General features: G+C 38.8%; 1 protein-coding gene across 1 annotated transcript in view; it reads right to left on the bottom strand.

Moving 5' to 3' along the window:
* Nucleotides 1–699: 699 nt before the first annotated feature.
* LOC128948752 (inositol polyphosphate 4-phosphatase type II-like) overlaps nt 700–18,704 on the bottom strand; it is a 175,177-nt gene continuing 157,172 nt past the window's right edge. Inside the window, exon 21 of the mRNA XM_054293515.1 lies at nt 700–925. Within this exon, the coding sequence (XP_054149490.1) occupies nt 793–925 (133 nt within the window). The 3' untranslated portion in view covers nt 700–792. The remainder of the gene's footprint in view (nt 926–18,704) is intronic.

Genomic DNA, 18,704 nt, shown 5'->3' with positions numbered 1-18,704 from the left:
TTCCCTAGCACTAAAGAAAATTTGCTTTTAAGGGTTTACACTAAAGAGGAGGTGAAATTCAAGTCACATGACTTGTGGAATTAATCGCCCTGATTTCAGTGTGATCTATGTGAAAGTGAAATAAGTGGTATTTGGCTGGGGTACAGAAAACCAAGAGTGATACATCCAAATGAACCGCAGGGAATCAAAATGGAATTACTGAAATTACAGTCTGCAATTACTAAAAACACATTATGAAGTTACCACGCTTATGTAAAGAAGCTAATTGTAATTACCAAAATTATATTTAGCCCAGGTATTATCATTAGCATCTTTCATAAACATTTCTGTGAAGGGTTTAATCCTTAGTGATCAAGACCTCAGTGCTCTGCTGGTTACAGAAAACACCTTTTCCAGCAGTAAGATACCCCTTAAATCAAATCTCAGGGTTTGGTTTGGAGTCAGAATGCCACCTTCCAGATTACTAATCTCTGTTCCTACAGCAAATGCCATTTCCCTTTTTAATCTTCAATCAAATGACCCCAGAAACTAATTCCAGCTGGCTTATGAGTCATACTAAGCTTCAATTTCACAAAGATAAGTTGAGTATATTTGATTTTCAGAATATCCAGTCCATTGCTTTTTCATGGTTTTATTTCATGACTAATCAGATTCATTTCAGTGTAAAGTGATAAAACCTGCTAAAAATAACACCTCCACTGGTCATACATTCCCAATTCATATGTCATAAACAGCAGTTGTTATATTCACTAATTAGCATGATACATGCTCCTGATTACACTTTTGTTAAACTTAGGTGTCAGCTTTTCCATATGTCCCCTCTGGAGGTCTGTAGTACTTTGGGAAAGCCATCAGCTGTATCATGTTGAATGCATACTTTCTGCATTTGACATTCTTCAGAACATTCTCTATGCGGCATCCTTCTCTAGTGAAAGGGGGAAAAAGTACAACTTCATGAAACATAGAATAAATAAATATGCTTTATTTGTTCATTGCAGAGTTTCAGCAACAGTTGAAGTAAAAATAACAAGGATTCAACTCTACATTTTTGTTTTCCATGAGTGATGATACATCTTACAGAATTAAATCCAAGGCCAGGCCCAGTACACTTATTGCCCTCAGAAATAGGTGATAAGATTTTCCATCCCCCTAATATATCTGCCCTTGAGGTTTAAAGTTCAGTAAAAAAATTTAATAACTTTAATGATACATTTTGTTCTAATTCCAGAAATATATTTGCCTTTTAAACCTTTTCATACCTTTCTTTTTCAATTGATTTGCTATATATGTGTGAGTATACATTGCCCTAAAATGCACATTCTAGGAATAAGGAATTTTATTAAGTCTGGCCCTAGAGATTCGTGAAGGAAAGTTTCATCTCTGCTTCATTTGCTGTATGTTCAGCTTTGCAATGAAAAAAAGAGAGAATGGCTTTTCAAACAGCCCAATCCACCTCTCTGCTTTATAAAGGAAGGATGTTCGTTCACATACAGTACAAAAGTCACAAGTGCCAAAGTGGTGCATCAAGACATAAACAGGACTTTGTTAAAAAGAATATAAAAGTGTACTGAAAGCAAAAGCAACTAAAGCAACAATTACAAACAGGCTAATTTCATTACAAAACAGAACTTAGTACGAAAACAATCCCGTCAGCTAGTTACAATGAAAAAACACAACGGAAGATAAGTCTCACAAACCATTGCCCTGCCATATTTGTCTAGGGGTTAGTTTGTGTTGTGCAAATTTTTTTTTTTTTTTTTTTTTTTTTTTTTTTTTTTGTCAGAGTAATTACTCTGGAAAGAGGGATTCAAGCATTCAGGATTCCACAACTTCTATACAGTGACAGCATTGTAAGTGGGCTTTCTTTGCGCTAATTACAGTGGGAAAGCTTTACCATGAACAGAAAGAGCAAATCAATTCACTCAATGCATAGTATACTTCTTGGAGTTCAGAAAAAAAGAATGAAAACACAGTACATTTCAGACATGGGAATCTTAAAGATGAATCCTTGGGGTCTGAGACTGTAGAAATATTACAACATGATTCTTTTTTCTAGAGTTAGTTCGTTGCTGTTTGTAGAAAAGAAAGGAACACAAGTAAAGTTTATTGATATTTGGCTAATAGCAAAGCAAGACTTAAAATAAGCCACACAACCAGCAGGTGTGAGCTGACAAGCAGCAAGGCGACAGGATAGAAGTGTCGAGCAGTTGGCTTGTTATCAGTTAGACAGCCTGTTTCGGGATCATCCGAGTCAGTCAGTGCTCCCTGGGTCTGTCTGCTGTTAAACAGGGAAGTTAGGAACAGATAGAACAGCATTTCAGCAGCAAAGAAAGCCAACACGCAGGCATTTTGACAAAATGAAAGTACAGAGCCATTTTGAGGAAATAGATTTATCTAAGTACTTCCAGTATAACTTTTGTGTTCTACAGCTGACACAGGAAGCACCATCACTGGGCGGCTACTAGCATACTAATGCTACTAGGTGCCTTGGAGTAGTATTCACAAGTGAACATTAAATCACTTCCACAATGAACTACACCATCACTAAAATCAACACACACACTGAACAGAAATGAAATAAGGAGGTTGAAAAAAAAAGTTAAGGAAGCAAAGAAAAAAAGATCATGAGTACGTCATAATGCAACACTGAACAAATGATGTCTCCATGGTGCTCACAGGCTTTTCAGTCCTGCTTCAGTATCTATTAGGAAGTTTATTGGCAGAAATGAAAAGGCCACACACTAACAGCTATTCTAAAATAGTATTAAATGATGGTAAACTGACTTCAAAAATTCATCACTGCTGGTGACTCAAAGTCCATAGCAGTTCTTTTTATTCAAAGGCTCGCACCTGCATTCCTGTAAGTAAATCACCTTGTATCTTTATCAGTCAACACAGGGAGGAGCTAATCTACTTAGAAGGAAGTTCTACTGAATCACGCTGGATTGTGTGGTCCTTGTCCTACCAGAGCAACAGGGACACTTCCACTGCCAGGCTTGCCTTTTGTATTCTTGACAGATTCTCTGTAAGTACAATTACTCACACTGCAACCACACTTCTTCAATTCCTCTGAAGCTTACTTGCATACACTCAGGAGTCCTGTTTATAGACTTCCTTTGGGCAGCAAGGACTGGCAAGATTTTTTTTTTTTTTCTATTTACTATGAATATCCTGTGATGAAAAGATAACTTGCCATTTTTTAATGTGGACTTGAGAATATCCAAATATATCAGATGACAATGCAGCGCCCTTTCAGAAGGACAGGTCACAAGTATGCTCTTGCTTTCAAGAGAGAAAAAGCTGGCAGACATTATCTTTACTGTCCCACAGCTGCAGGTAAGATGAAGAGGATACTCTGAAAACAGCAGCAGCCACATCACCTTACAGAAAGCCTGCCTTCTGACTCGTGTGTTAAAGGGCAGTGCTACATTTCCTAAGCTTGGATAGCAAGAGAGGTGCAAGAGCTGCGTTTGCAGGTGGAACCCTAGGCAAGGGGGGGTTGATCAAAACCTTTCCTTGCCCAATTTCTCTTTTGAACAAGCCTTCCATAATAAGTTCTTAGTCTTAGTCTTTGCTTTGAACTTCAGTCTGTATGTTACACTAATAAAGGGATCAATACATACTATTTTGAATAGCAAAATAAGAGATAAAAAAATAAAACCCCTGCTATTTTCATCTAGGTCAAAGTAATTGCTGGTGGCAGGGTGTTTGCTGCTTTTGTTCTACAGATCTCAAGTGTCCATGGATGGAACTTGGGCAGAACTGAGACTTTGCTGTAGACATTATCTCAGAAACTATCAAGAAATTAAGCTGATTGCATGGTTTATTGGCCTTGTCAGCACTGAAATAAGTAATTCTGTGTTTCTCTATCAGACTGCTCCAGCTATGCCTCTGTCCTAGGGCCCACCTACAGAACTGCCTTCCTCTTCTGCTCACAGTGACATTACTATTTGTGATCAGCTGGGAGGACTAACTTTATTGTTCCCAGTTAATGTTGTCCTCCATTATGTATTTCTATATACTTTTTTAAGAACCTGCTGCTTGCTGGTTTTCCTTTTCTTTTTTTAATCTCCACAGCATCCCACAGGTTTGTCCCTTTGACCCTGTCCCCTTACTCCCTTCCAACTCCTCAAGGTGAGCCTGCAGGTTTCAGCTTACTCCCCTTATGCCCACAACTCATGAGAAGTCCAGCTCAACCCTCCCAGTCCCATCTCTTCCTTCCCAGTCACAGAGTCCGGGTGATTTTTGTTTGCCCTGCATCCCTTCCATCACAGACATCACGTGTGCTCCTATGCACACACCAAACTTTTTTCTTCTGGAGAAATCCATCTGGGCAGCAGTGAAGTTGAGCATTCAGTAGGGTGCACAGCCACTGCATTAATCAGATTGATTGTTTACACCAATCTGGAGAGCCCTGGCTTTGCACACCAATGGTTCATTCCAAGCAGGCTGAGTCACACACTTGCAGGTTGTTCCTACAGGGATGAACCCTCCTGCTTCTGTGGTGTGCCTTGCTCTGTTGGACTCCACATCTCAACAGTGTCTGGCTTTCATCTGCATTGCTACAAGTCACATTAGCTTCAGTGAGATTTATGCGGGAGTAATGATGGAAATACAGATAAAAGCCATTTGTTCTCTTTTTTTTTTTTTTTCCAACAGAAAAGCCTACAGTACATTTGTTCTTTGATATGCTGAAAAGAATGATTGGTGTCTTTTAACATAAAAAGTTTATCTTCCCCCCAGGAAAGCAACCGTGAACAGCTGATGCACAGGCACTCTGTTCCACAAATTAGTCACATCATTCAATGCATGATTCAATAAGATGTCGCCAAAATAGAGCAAGAGGATCCAAGTCCATTATTAGCTTCCTAAGAACAAGCTGAGCAGAATAGCTACGCATGCTTTTAATTGAGGAGGAATATTTGATCAGGGTCAGATGCCTTGCTATAGCGTGTGCCAACATTTCTCAGTGCAGTGCAGTGACAGTGCCTTCCAACACACCCCAAAGTGTCCTCTGCAGTGACTATTGAACAAAGCAAAGACCTACACCCAGCTGTCAGCACCATAACATTGCTTCCCCTGGCTCACCCCACCCTGGAGGAGTTTCACTGCAAACAGCAGAAATCCCACTAGTGCCCTGTCAGCTGGATTCATGTGGCTTCTGACTGACAGCACAACCAGAACAGAGCGCTAAGGGTGCTACATGCTCAGGTGTGAAGGTACAGCCATAGTTTCAGACGTTATCTCCATCACAAATTGAACTTTAACAGCAAAAGGAAGGAAGAAAACTTGAAAAATAACCAGCAAGTTTCTATTTTACAAATAATTTAAACAGAAGTAGTGAAACCACCTAAGTTCGCAACATCTGGAGTCATGAACACCCCACTAACCTATCATACAATTTTTATTCATTTACTCTCAAATTGTTCATTTGAGACCTCCGGCACAGCACAAACACATTGTAGCAGCCAAGGGTTCTGTAAGTTAATGACAATATAACCATTTCAGCCTGCCTTCTATCTCATTTGATGTTTTATCATCCTAAACTCCTGTTAGGAGTTGCTACATGCTTATCAAATGAGGCAAAGGCAAAACAGCAGGTATTTTTTGTTCTTTTCAAATTCAGCTGATAAATTATTTGGACCTCAAAGTAGTGAAGCAGAGATGATGAAAATGGTGTGAGGAAAAAGCCTCTCAAGTCCTTAAGAGAGTCAAGCACACACATGAGGGCACATTCTGGCTTTCGATTGTCAGTCACACTGATGTCCCTGAGCAACGTTTTTGGAGGAGATGATTTTCACATTTTGGGATGTATGCTTCTTTTTTAGAACTTTTCCAGCTACAGTTATTAGCAACACTGGAAACGTTGAACTCTTCTACACGATTTCTTCAGGTGGAATAAACAGGCAGCTTTCTATTAACAGGTGTCCCACGTGCTAGTGGTGACTACCGTTTGAATTCATGTCCTACTGCACTTGTACTTTATGGGAATTTCCCTTTTTTTTTTTGTAGACAGATTCAAGCAAGGTTTTTCTGGTCCTGATGTGTTTTTCTTCTTAAACTTCGGTGCTGACACAGAAAATAGCAAAAGTAAGTTGCTTCTCTAGAGTGCCATCTGGTAATAGTAGAGACATTTCTTCAAATAGAAAGGATGGCTAACAGTTCTCAGTCTTACACAATTTTGATAACTTACCTATTCCTTTTATTTCAAGACAGTCAAGTTCATAAGCAGCTTTCAAGAAGCAGCTTCTCTTAAGCAGTTTTTGGAACGAAAGCATCCTAATTTCTACATGATACATGTTACTGGGATTGACTGAAACACTTCAGAGAATAATCACCTGTATCAATGTACAGCACTACAGTTCAAGAAGGCAGCCTTAACTTTTTCAAAGAGAAAATGTGGGATCCTTGTGAACATCTCCTAGCCATTACCAAGCTGCTGCACTAGCACATCTAGAAGAATAAAACATCATGCAGAAGGAAATAAACAGGTATCAGCCTAGTCCTGAAGGATTTCAGTATCAGAGCAGAACTCAGATAAAACATATAAAGGAACATCGGGAAACAAAATTTTATTTTGAAATATGAAGTTGATGCAATAAACCTCCAACAATTTTTAAGAACAAAAAATGGTTCTGCATTGTTTCAAAATGGAAGCTAAGGGAGGGGAATCAGCAGAGACATCTTTTGTATCAATGATCTTTAAAATTATTCTTTTTCTGATACGCATTTAATAACTTAAATTTTTTCCCTCAAATCCACATGGCACTAAATAAAGTAGAAGATGCTAGAAATCAATTTTTGCTGCTTACATGATCCTATAATCTCAGCTCAAAACAACGAGAATTGCTGAAACTGATAAGCAGTCTTAGATCCAAGAATACTGAGAAATTCAGTTAGTGATTTAGGAAGCTGCTATTTAAACATACACAAAAACCCCAGACTGTTTATCAAATCTGTTTTATCAAATTGTCACACTAAACTCCCTCCTCCTGTTTTAACCTTTTGTAATGCAAGTTTTTCCCTACTCTTGTTGCTAGAATAGAAATCCTCTATTTCCCCACTCCTTTCTTCTCTCCTTGCTTGGTTATAACACACGACTTTTCTAATGCAATATTTAGGAAATAGAAAGGAAAGTAGATCATACAATATGAGGCTTGACCACTGAGTTGGACCATGCAGCAGATTCATGGTGCAGTCATGATGATAGGACACCTAGATCTTGAAAATCAGCTATTGTGAAGTAACTGTGGGGTTTGGGCTCAAAACCATTACGGAGTTTCAGTCTGTACAGAGCTAAAAATTCAATTTTGAGGAGGTGGTCAGAGACAGCAAGCTACTGGAGGCTCAGTGCTGGACAGGGTACAGGTTTTCAGCACTATTATGAACAGGCCTTAACAGTTCAGTACAGAGCAAGAGATTAATAAAGAAACCCTCTTGCAGCAATATTTAATAACAGGCAAGGAGACACTTGGTCCCACAGCCACACAACCACATCCGGGAAAACCCTGTTGTCTTATGTGCTGACATGGACAGGGATCCTTTGGAAGGAATGCTGAAGTCAAAACTCAATTTACACAGTTGCTCTTTTGCTCTGCTGTGTATGTGTTCTCCTTGAAGTCAAAATAATTATAAATGTGCAAATTTATGACCTATTTTATCAGCTTAGCTGTGTTTGGATTTCCCAGAGCAAGTGAAAGAGGCACACACCCTGCACTGCAGGCAACAAAACAGCACAACTCACTCCAGCTTTGGGCCATGGAAACATCTCCCGAATTGCTGGTTCACACAGAGCAACACCCCTATATTTGTCTATGTTTACTTTTTAACATACAATTAACTCCAAAGAATAGACGGGAAAAGGGCAGTTTCAAGCTTGATATCTAATATGCATAAAACATGCTACTGGGTAATATACATCTCTACCAGTGTTCATCTTAGCACTTTAGAAATCTCTGCTGATTGCAGAAGAATTAATATTTTCCTTTTTGACTGATACAGAATGCCTTCAAGAATGGTTTTCCCTCAATGTTAAAGAGTATCTATGTGGTAAAAAAATAACATTGACAAACTTATTATAGTGAAAATACAAGAAACATTAAGAAAAAATTCCAGTTAGAATCACAATTTTTGTCACTGGTGCATTTAGGACACCTCCATTAGCAGGCTAAATTCACCCTCAGCATCTGAACAGCAAAGCCAAGTTGACTTTCTGTGCCTGTGTCCCTTAATCTGCCAAAATGGACAGCAGATGCTGCCCCATGGGCACAGTATCCTGGTCATGCCAACTCCCAAAGTGCCCTGGAATCACTTGAGAGCACACTTAATCTGCCAAAACTGCATCCGCAAACATTTAATAATTTCACTGTATAAAATGACTGAGATCATGTTCTAGCATCTGTCCCCAGAGGTTTTCAATTTACAGCTGTGGCCAGAAGCTTCAAGTCCTGCAAAGTCATTGTGGTGACTGTGTGAGAGATTAGCTTCAGAACTGGAAAGTGATGGGTTTGCAGAGGAGATTCTTCTTTACCTGTCGAGACAGCAGAGCAGTTTCTGAAACATGATTTTCACCTCTACTGTACTCCAAGGAAAGGATTTGCTATTTCATTCTGCTTTTTACTGATAGTCCTCTGTAGTATTACACATCAATTTTACAAAGGTTTCTCTGTCTATCAAAAAGTATGGTTCTAATAATCTTCCTAGACACTCTTCTATAAAGTATTAGGATTACATGTGTATGGGAATTTCTCAGGTCAAAGTTGCGAAATCTTTCCTGACAAATTTCTCTTACAAGGTGTCAAATTCAGTCTAATGTACGACCAACACTAAAGCCAATGTGGTCTGCATCTCTGTGCAGGAAAACAACCAAGCAAAACCCCACGGGTTTGACATTCACTTGAGCTCTGAACAGATCCAACATTTCCCTTCCGTAAGGGTAGGGCACTGGCATAATTGGTTAGCGAGTCACACTTGTTTCCAGACTGTTTCTGTCACAGCAAGAGAGTTTTACTGAAGATGTAGTTACACATTTAGCTCACATAGCACAGTGAAACATAAATCCATGATAAATTCTTTCATATGTCTAATCAGGTTTAAATACTTTCTGTTGGCCATGAAAATAAATCTTTGTGAGTCATCCCTTTTCTTTTGGCAAAAATTTTTTTAGTCTTTTTCCCCATGCTGAGGACAAAGTAGCAAAGCTGATTTAAGAGGCAGAAAGGGCTTCCTACACTAGTTAACAGACACGTGTGAAAGATGAAGCTTAAAATCTGTTGTTCATTTCGAGATGTCCAAATCTATGGGTAGGATGACAGAATTAAGGTCAGAGAACTGCTGGTGTAAACAGAACATCATTTAATCTATGTTGCATCCCTAATTTAGGTATTTTAAGGGAGGAGGGTGCTGAACAGAAGGAATTCTAAATTTGAATGTTGTGACTTGCTGGGTTTTCACTTTGAGATATATGAAAGGAGGAATGCAACTGCTTTTCATTAATGACACCAAGAGACATAGTCTCTTCATGGGATTAACCAAAGTGTGAGTCATAAACTGCAGACAACTGCTAGTCTCTAAATAATTCAGCTAAATAATGTCAGTTCATTAAAAAAACTTTCACCTAACACACTGATACATTTTTTAAAAACCACAAAACCAGTTTGAGATTTTATCTGTTCTGATCCCAGCTGTTCTTTCAGCAGCACACAGTCTGGGGGTATATTTATACAAGGTGAATTTGTGCACATATAGATTCCCCAGCCACAAAGAAAAATGCATCTAAATCTGATTTTAGCTGCCACCAGGAAAAAAAATGCAGCCCTGTTTTGGTTAGGTAGGGAGCTAACCAAAACAACCTATCCAAAAAATGCATAGGCTGGGATGCACACTGCAGCAACCTGAAAATTGTGTCCCAACATTACTACCAATAAACCATCTTCTCCTCTCTTCAGCAGGTAGATTGTTAGAGAACTTTGGAAAATGCAAGGAAAACTCCATTTGAATCAGAAACACACAATTTTTCCATGTACTTCCTTCAGGGCAAATGACAAGGCTGGATAAAATTCTAATTTAAATGCCTTGAATGCATTTGTCATCTTTTCTGTTAATAGGTACAATGTGGAGACTTAGAGAAATAAACCTTTCTATGAGAAATTAGGAGTGAATGTAATTCTTTCATCTTACTTGTTTTGTTTCAGTATCTTTTTAGAAGATGGCTGAAATTTTGGAGTCTGTTCTTCACTCAAGTACCAAGGAGGAGAACTGAAACTGAAATCTTTTAAACAATATTGAATACAAGCATTTTCTCTTTGGTTGTTAAGCTGCATTTGTAAGGAAATCTTTATTTGAATGCTACTGCAGATTTGTTAAGAAGTTCATTGTATCTCACAAAGACAATATTAGCACAGATTCACTTTTTAAGCAAAAATACCACTGCACTGAAAGGGAAAATAAAGAGATGAAAGCCCATACTATTTTTCCCCCAGTATCAAGAAAAAAAAAAAGACTTTCAGAAGATTTGAGATCACTAAAGACTAAAAATTCAATAAGCCATTTATTTACCTTCTGCATTCCTAAATCTTTGCTGGCAGAAAGGAGTAAATAATTTATAACACAGGTGCAAATACCTTCCTCTCTGCAATAACACTACATTTTTCTCACTGTTACAAAGAGCTGAAGGACGTGGTTTTGCTCAGTGCAGTAACAGTAATTGTCAGTTTGCCAAAGATCAAAGACGCAGTTCTCAGGATAAGCTCTATGAACTATGCTCAAGACTCCCTGAGCTCAAGAGGAGTTCACTGCACTGTCAGCAGCACTTAACCATGAGCTAAGTCTCTGACAGATGAAAAAAATGGCCATTTATTTCCTGACCTGGACTGAACTATCAGATACATATGAAGTTTCTTATAAAGTCAGTCTTTCCTGCGTTGCAGACTGTGTTCCCTCAAGCGCATGACCAGTGGTGCTGAAACATTATCACCAGAGTTTAAACTACAATGCCTTGGGACCTTCTACAGAACCTGCCAATTCCTGAAACTTTGGAGTCTCTGGGTTTGAGATATTTTAAGTATGAATGTTCCCAAGCACATGTTTAGCAAGCCACATATGCAACTGCCAAGCAGAACAGCAATGGGGCTTTCCACATTTGGTGGCAATTGCAATCACGGGGAAAAGAGGGTGTTTTCCTGTGAGAAATCCAAAACATTAAAAAAAAAAAAAAAGAACCATCCAAGATTTTGTGGGAAACATTCATCCATTATTATTTTCTTCTGAAGAAGCAGCATGCCAATAGCAATGTTGGAGTATTCCTTCCTTCCTTCCTTCCCCAGGATGGGACACAGAAGGTAGCAAGTGGGTACAAATGTCTCACTGGGATGGTGGAGAGTGACCTTTGTCTGCAGTGCATTTTCCTACTCTATTATATGCACTGCTTATTATGTGCACTGGAAGGAAAACAGCTCAAGGTACATTTCAGAGTTTCATCATCTCACGGTGCTCCGACTTTAGCTAAACACTGCTCCAATTTTCCAGAAAAACTCTGTATTTTGAAATAACTACAAAATATTAGACTACACAGATTGAGGTTGTGCTGGAGGCAATGCCAGTGCCTCTGATTTTACACTCTCTTTATAAGAATACAGTTCTCAACTATATTCTTATACGTATATAAGATTACATTCTTATTACATTTGTATTACATTCATATATTCTGGTATGCTTATGTTTCTGGCCATGCCTTCTTCAGTCACTAGGAAAACCAATAACACTTATTCATATGCTTCAGGTGTTTGGATCAAATAAATATGAGCCAGAGGCCAGGTGTTCATACAGAAAAACCTACAGTGCAGCCAAAAAGCACACAGGTTGTTAATGAGAAACATTTCATCCTCTCCAAATGCCTGTAATGTCAGGCCTTAAGGAATTCCGCTTTCTTTTCAATTTCTAATAAATGCTAATGTCCTTCAATTATATTGCAACTCACTCCACATTAACCTCATTAGGAATAATGCTGCCTTTCCAGGTGAGTGAGGGATGTCAGCACTCACAGTCCTCTCTAGCACTTGCTCGTGGCCAGGGGACTACGAAAAAGGGCAGCCACCCTCCAAAAACATCTGAGCAGGCTGATTCTGTCCCTGGTTTTTAGATAATCCTGAGCTTCTATGTCTGTTGGACAGCACTTACAGGCTTCTGGTAACTAAACAATTTCGGTTTGATTATTTTTTAAAGATCTCAACAATTCTTATAGCTTTATTCTCAATTACCCTTTATTAAAAACTTATGGTCAGTTAACATCATCTTGTCAGAGCCTGGTTTACACATGGAAATTAGTCCACTTGTCCCTTTTTATTAGTATTCAATTCTGTGTTAAATGCACTATTAATGTACAGCTACTGATAGCTTAAATAAAATCTATAAAACACAAAAGCTGCAATTAAACAGCAAAAGCAATTTAAAAAAAATTATCTTTGCAGAGCTACAGGCATCTCTTGTTATCTCATTAATGTACACATGGGACAGGGCTTGTGCTCTCTTTGTTGTTCATAATATCCTTGCTACTCTCTTAGAACACTGGAGTTGGTTAAAGCAAGCACTCTGAATTCCTTGAACTATTTCCTTTGCTTTTCCTGCTTGCATGAATAGCTAATGATGGCAGATATGAGATTCAAATAAAGCTAAAGATATGTGAGTGCAGGCCAGCAGCTGCACTTGTCAGACAAGAAGGCTCATCAATGCAGACAGAGTATTTTGATGTATGAAATAATAAATGACATTTTCCCATGTATGGTGCACAGTAATGAAGCACATGCAGAACACTACAGAATATGAGAAATATTATAATCCTCCCCAAGATGGAATTGCTCACAGATAATGGAAATTTCAATGGAAAAGTAATGGGTTTAGATTTGACCAATAATGTTCTCTCGAGTGCAGAGGAATTCAACAACCGAAGAAGCAACAGACAACCTGAGGGCAAGGAAAGAGCTCTCTACCAAACACTTGCTTCCATAAACAGGACATACTTTATTTAGAAAGCTTCCTCACCCTCCCATTCATTCAAATTATTAGCTGCATATTTTTATTAAGGAACACTGATTATAAGTTCTTTTTCAAAAATAAACACATCAAATCACAATGGTAGAAAAACTAGAGCAACATCTAACGAAATACTGAAAAAGTGTTCTTCAGTATAGAAGTATAACTTCTGCACATGTATCTACTCAAAATGGCTAAATATCTGCAGAATTTGTAATGTTGCTGAAGTTATGCAAGCTAAAGTAACTTTGTCTGGAAGAGTTATCAAATAAAGTTTTTCTATGAAAATAAACAAGAATTTAGCATAAGGGCACTATAACTACATCACTTGATGGCTACTGCTCTCTATGTAAACAAGGAAAGTAACCAAAGTGGACTTCTACCCTTATTGCAAAGCATGCAGTAGTTATCATATGAATTGAGCAAACAAGCAGCCTATATCTTGTAGCAGCTAAAGTTTAAAGAGTAACTTAACAGTACACATTTCGTTTCTTACCCATTTCTTCTTTCTAATAACTCCTGGCTTCCTTGACCTCATGATAATAAATAAATTAGTGTCTAGTGACAAGCATATGTTTAAAAGCCCATCAGGTTCTGATGTCAGCAAAATTTTCCTCAAGCTAAGTTTTGCCCTCATACCTTTATTTCACCTTCAGGTATTTACCATGACAACTACAGAATACACTTCTGAGACCTGATCCAACTCCTTTAAAAGGCAACATTCCCTAACCATGAGTGGCAAGTCTTTGGGTGCCAAATTTAACAGCCCAGGCTTCCTCTAGTTCTACAGAGCATCCCCAGGATGATTCAGGGCCCCTAAATCAGGCTACTAACCATCCTCCCCAGGACAGTATTGGGAACCTGAGTCCTTAGCTGGGATACAATAGCTATCTAAAGTTTTATGATAGAAATAGCTTGATTATAAGTGTTGCACTGAATTCAGTGGTCTTTGGAAATAACTTCTCCAATGCCAATCGCCCAAATGTTTTTTCCCTCTCATCTTCAAAGAGCTTCATAATCTCAAGTCCATACTTGCACTGCCACTGTATCCCCTAAAATATGAAGCTCACAAGCCTAGATTTTATCTCCAGCACCATAAACATAGTCAAACATGATGGATAACAACATAAACTTTCAAGCTCACTTGACGACAGAGTACTTTTGAAGGACAGACTTGATTTTTGTCTGTAGTGTAAATAAAAGAAAAACCAAGAGATTTATGAGCCAGGAATTGTCAGGTTTGGGCTACATTATGATGTGGTACAGAACATTAGGCTTTGCAACAAGATGAAATGTATTATTTCTCTTTTGGCATTCCATACCCAATGGAGTATGGATAGCGAGCTTCAAGTTTTTATTTTTGCCATATAAGATCATTTGACTTTTTCCACTCCATTGTAGTATATTTTTAATTTAATAAAACTTATCATTAAAAAACCCCTTCTAGTTTATTCAAGGATTACAATTCAGAGGGGGTTCATTTAATTCCAATAGTTTTAACATCTGTGGTTTAAGTTGCAGAAAGCTTCAAAAGTAGCTATTGAAGTAATGTATTGCTTCATTTACAAAGGAAATTGGATGCCTAATGCATTTTGTGGTGCAATAATAACGAAGCTGTAGTATTTGCATAAAGCAGCCCACAGTAGTACCAGGTGTAGGTCCTGTCTGAAGAAAGGCTTTTAGACTTTTCCTAGCCCAGTGTGGACACATTATTCCATCGGGTTACACATTAGCATAGAGTTTTGCTTTCCAAATGGCTTTGATTGGTCTGATCAGAGGATCAGCCTCTTCATCTCAACAACCTATTATTTGCTACAAGGATCTCATCCTGATAATCATGAGCCATACTTCTTCTGGGTATGAATTTATGTAGACCTAATTCAAACCTAGGAGGTGAACTCCAAACGGTGTTACCGTATTCGCTGCAACAACAAGCAAAGCAGAAAATGTCAGGGTTTAATCTGCTCAAGAGAGAAACACTCTCAGAAGAGAACTATGTCTCAAAAATATCTGTCTTGTGTTTGAACATCTGTGTAAGCATGCAGGAGGTAATCTGTACTAAGTTCAAGTTCATTACCACCTCATTGCAAGTTTTTCAGATTGGAATTAAGTTAAGACTGAAATGAGGTTTTTTTAATCCCTATTGTGCTGCACCAAAGAAGATGCTTTGTGACAGCAGGAAGAACGATTGCCTTTAGGATAGAAAATATAAAATTTGAGATACATCTGTCACAAAAAGATTTTTAAATAGTCTGCTAAGCCTACAAATACTTTTCTACACTACTGTACCCAGCATTGTCTTGCCAGTGAATACCCTTGGTGTAAAAGTAAGAAAATGTGTCTGATTTGAAAAATGTTACTGCACTCAAGTTTCTCTGAAAACCAAGAACAAGAGCTTGATCACATTGTATGAAATGCCTACATTTTCCTAGAGCTTCTATCCCACCAAAATTTTCATTTACAAACAAAGATCATCACATGAAGATAATAAATCTGGCAGCACATCTTGGGCTCCTTGCATGGCACAGGAGAGAAAATAAACAGCATCATAGTCGTCTGATATGTGCCAAATTACTTGAAAAATAAATTCAAAAAGCGTCTTCACACGGCAAATGAACGTCAAACTAACTTTAATGTGGTTATCTACAAATTTGCTGATAATATCACTGTGATAGCAAATTTTTACAGAGAAAGGTGACATAGGGAGCAGCCTTCTCCCTGAGGCTACCACACAGCAGGAAAGCCAGAGAGGATTTTATTCAGGATGATGTTGAGGGAAGATTATCCATCAGCACTCAAAAGCTTAAACACCAGTTCAGCAGTGTCCAGAAGGCAGAGAGCCTTGAATTGTGCAGCCAGCATTGCTGCATTTGCTATGTCAGCATGAACCCAAGTAGCAAGGAGGAGTGTGAAAACAGAATTAGTACTATGCAGAAAAGTGAATGTCAGTAAGGTAATGAACATTATTTACAAGCTTTGCTATTGCACACTCAAGTACAGCAACAGGACTCTTATTTAAAGCAAAACAGTCTATGAGAAGAGGCCCTTTTAAAGAAAAAGTAGATTCAAATGAAATTTCAAACAAAGGAAGGACTATGATGTCATAAAGGACTTGGCACCTCTGTACTAGTTTTCTCCCACTTTAAAATTGAAAGAGATCCAAGAGCATTTCTTTCTCTTGCCCTTTGGTTGTCAATTATAAGCTTTTTAAATCAAAAAACATTTGACTTTAAAAAGTGCAAGTGGAATAAATACTCAAACCAGTTATAGCCAATATTATCAAAGCAGTCTCTTGTGGATTTTAAGAATAATTTAATGGATCTTTGAGAATGAGATATTGTTGTAGCTGCTTGCCTCTGCCTGATGCTACTTTGATCACTTCAAAACCAGCCAATAATGCCTCTGCCACAGTGCCAGTTTACCCATTTTCATTTGCTTTCCTGAGGCTTTCAATGTAACAACCATTTAGGAGAAATAAACTTAGAACAGAGACCATGCCAGTCTTGGTTAAACACCATGAGCTAAAACCCTAAAGAAACCAAACCAAAACCATGTGAAAAACACTCCACAACAAACTACTCTGGACCCTCACATATTTTACTTACTACACACCACAAGGCAGTTTGTTGGAAGCTGCAAACCTTTCTGAGCTGATTACTTTGTATTCTGTAGATGCTCTGCTATCAACAGTTATGAAAGAATTACAAAGGAATTTAAATTAAAAAACCACCAACTTTGGAACGATGGTTGCAAATCAAATATAAAAGCCAACACTATTTTGACAGGAATTATGTATTTTCATCAGATTTTCAGTTCACCCAGGACACAAACTATTAACCAGATGATCCTACAACGGGGTTTTATAAAATACATGACTGTGTGATCAGATTGCACCTCAGTCTTTTCAATGTTTCAGTAATCTAAACAAGTTCCTCAAATCTGAAAAATGCTGAGTGGAGAGGGGCTGAAGAGTAAATATATATATTTTTTAAAGTCAGGTGTATCTCAGTGATCTATTGCAGATAATATGATGCCTTTTTAGCCTGTCTTTCTCTAGAAAGCAAAGGGCACATGCTAGCTCTCGGTGTGAGGGGAAGGAACAGCAATGTGTACATATCCTCTTTGGGCACAAGGACTGAGTTCAGCTAAACTGAAATGTGGGATAAGAAGGCTCACACATTACAGTGTTCCCACAAGGGTAAGGAGACGTGCAGCCAAGGGGAGGCTGTAGCATGAAATTAAAGCTGATGATACATCAGAAAACCCATAGGATGAATGAGAGGGACACAAAGGAAGGTTTCTTATCTATGTACTACACAACAATTTCACGGAGCAGTAAGTGAAGTTCCTGAGCAGCACACACAGAGGCATTGTCTCCCTCAGCAAGAGGCAACCTAACAAAAGAGGCTGGTTCACATACCAAAGGATGTCATCCCTTAACAGAAGAGAGAGGGAGCAGTGATTCCCTTCCCACGCGCTGATCTCCGTGGTCTAAGGGACTGTAGATCTTGGCTAAGCCTTGTCTGGAATCACAAGACTCTGCAGAGGCAGAAACGCGCTCTGGCACCTTCCTGGGGCATTAGGAGCATCTCCAACAGAGCAGAAAAGCCAAGGGCTTTTCCCACTGCTGGAAGACAACACACACATGGCAACTTGCAGGCTGGGGAGAGGAGACAGGCTGGCAGGGAAGTAAACCCAGACCAGGGCACGGGAACAGCACTGCAGATGCACAGCCAAACCAGTGCCCAGGGATTGTGGCATTAGGGGTTTGGTTAGACCCACAGGACAACTGCAGCACCACTAAGTCCCAGGGCTGCAGAAACTACTTTAACTGTTCTATCATTAGGAGTCAGCTGTGGAGCGGGCTGTGCACTTTGGCAGGACTCCAACATTTCCTTTGCATTAACTTCCTTACAAACATGTGCTTTCTATTCATACAAATTATAGCAGAGACCTCCACTACTAAGAATGCAAATTCCCCAAACTATCTCCCAGCTTTATCTCTGGGTGATCTAGAGAATAGGACAGCAATATAATACTGCTGTCTCCATTCCTGGGTTTAGTTCCAGCTGACTGCAGACAACATCATGAAAGTAGGAAATACATAATAGGTACATAATGATCCAAATGGAAACTCCTCTGGTCACTGCCCTGCAAACAGCTACCAGGACTTGTATTGCAGGTTAATACTGAGAAACAACTTGTTGCTGCCAGGGATTCCAGTGAAAGGTCACCAGTGGCTGCTGTAATGGTAAGGACACGCTTACAAAATGTCACTCACCAAACCAGAGCTGCCACAGAAAGCAACAAGTAGAAACTACTGCTAAAACTAAGCTGAGAAAAGCCACTGTCAGAAGAGTTTCTATAAAAATACCACACACTAAGATGTTACTGCAAGAGAGTAAGAAACAGGGAAATGCTCATTGGAAAAAGAAAAAGCAGCAGGCTGAAGGGAGAAAACCCCCATACATCAAAGACAGTTCCTCAAATTATGGTTATAAAATACGGGGGCTGATGATGACACACAATTACATCTCTCCTTTTATTTTGGTATCCAATATGATTTTAGATTCCTTCCCTAAAGAACCTGAGATAGAAAAATTCAGATCCAGTGTCTGAAGCTGAATAGGACCCTAATTATTTGAAAGCACAATTGTATAACAGAATGTGCCTGG

Source organism: Melozone crissalis, unplaced genomic scaffold (genome assembly GCF_028551555.1).
Source record: "Melozone crissalis strain CALT ecotype California unplaced genomic scaffold, PUWL_Pcris_2 ptg000155l_1, whole genome shotgun sequence".
NCBI classification, from domain to species: domain Eukaryota; kingdom Metazoa; phylum Chordata; class Aves; order Passeriformes; family Passerellidae; genus Melozone; species Melozone crissalis.
The sequence above is the reverse complement of the archived record's forward strand: the minus strand, read 5'-3'. Positions and strand labels throughout refer to the sequence as shown.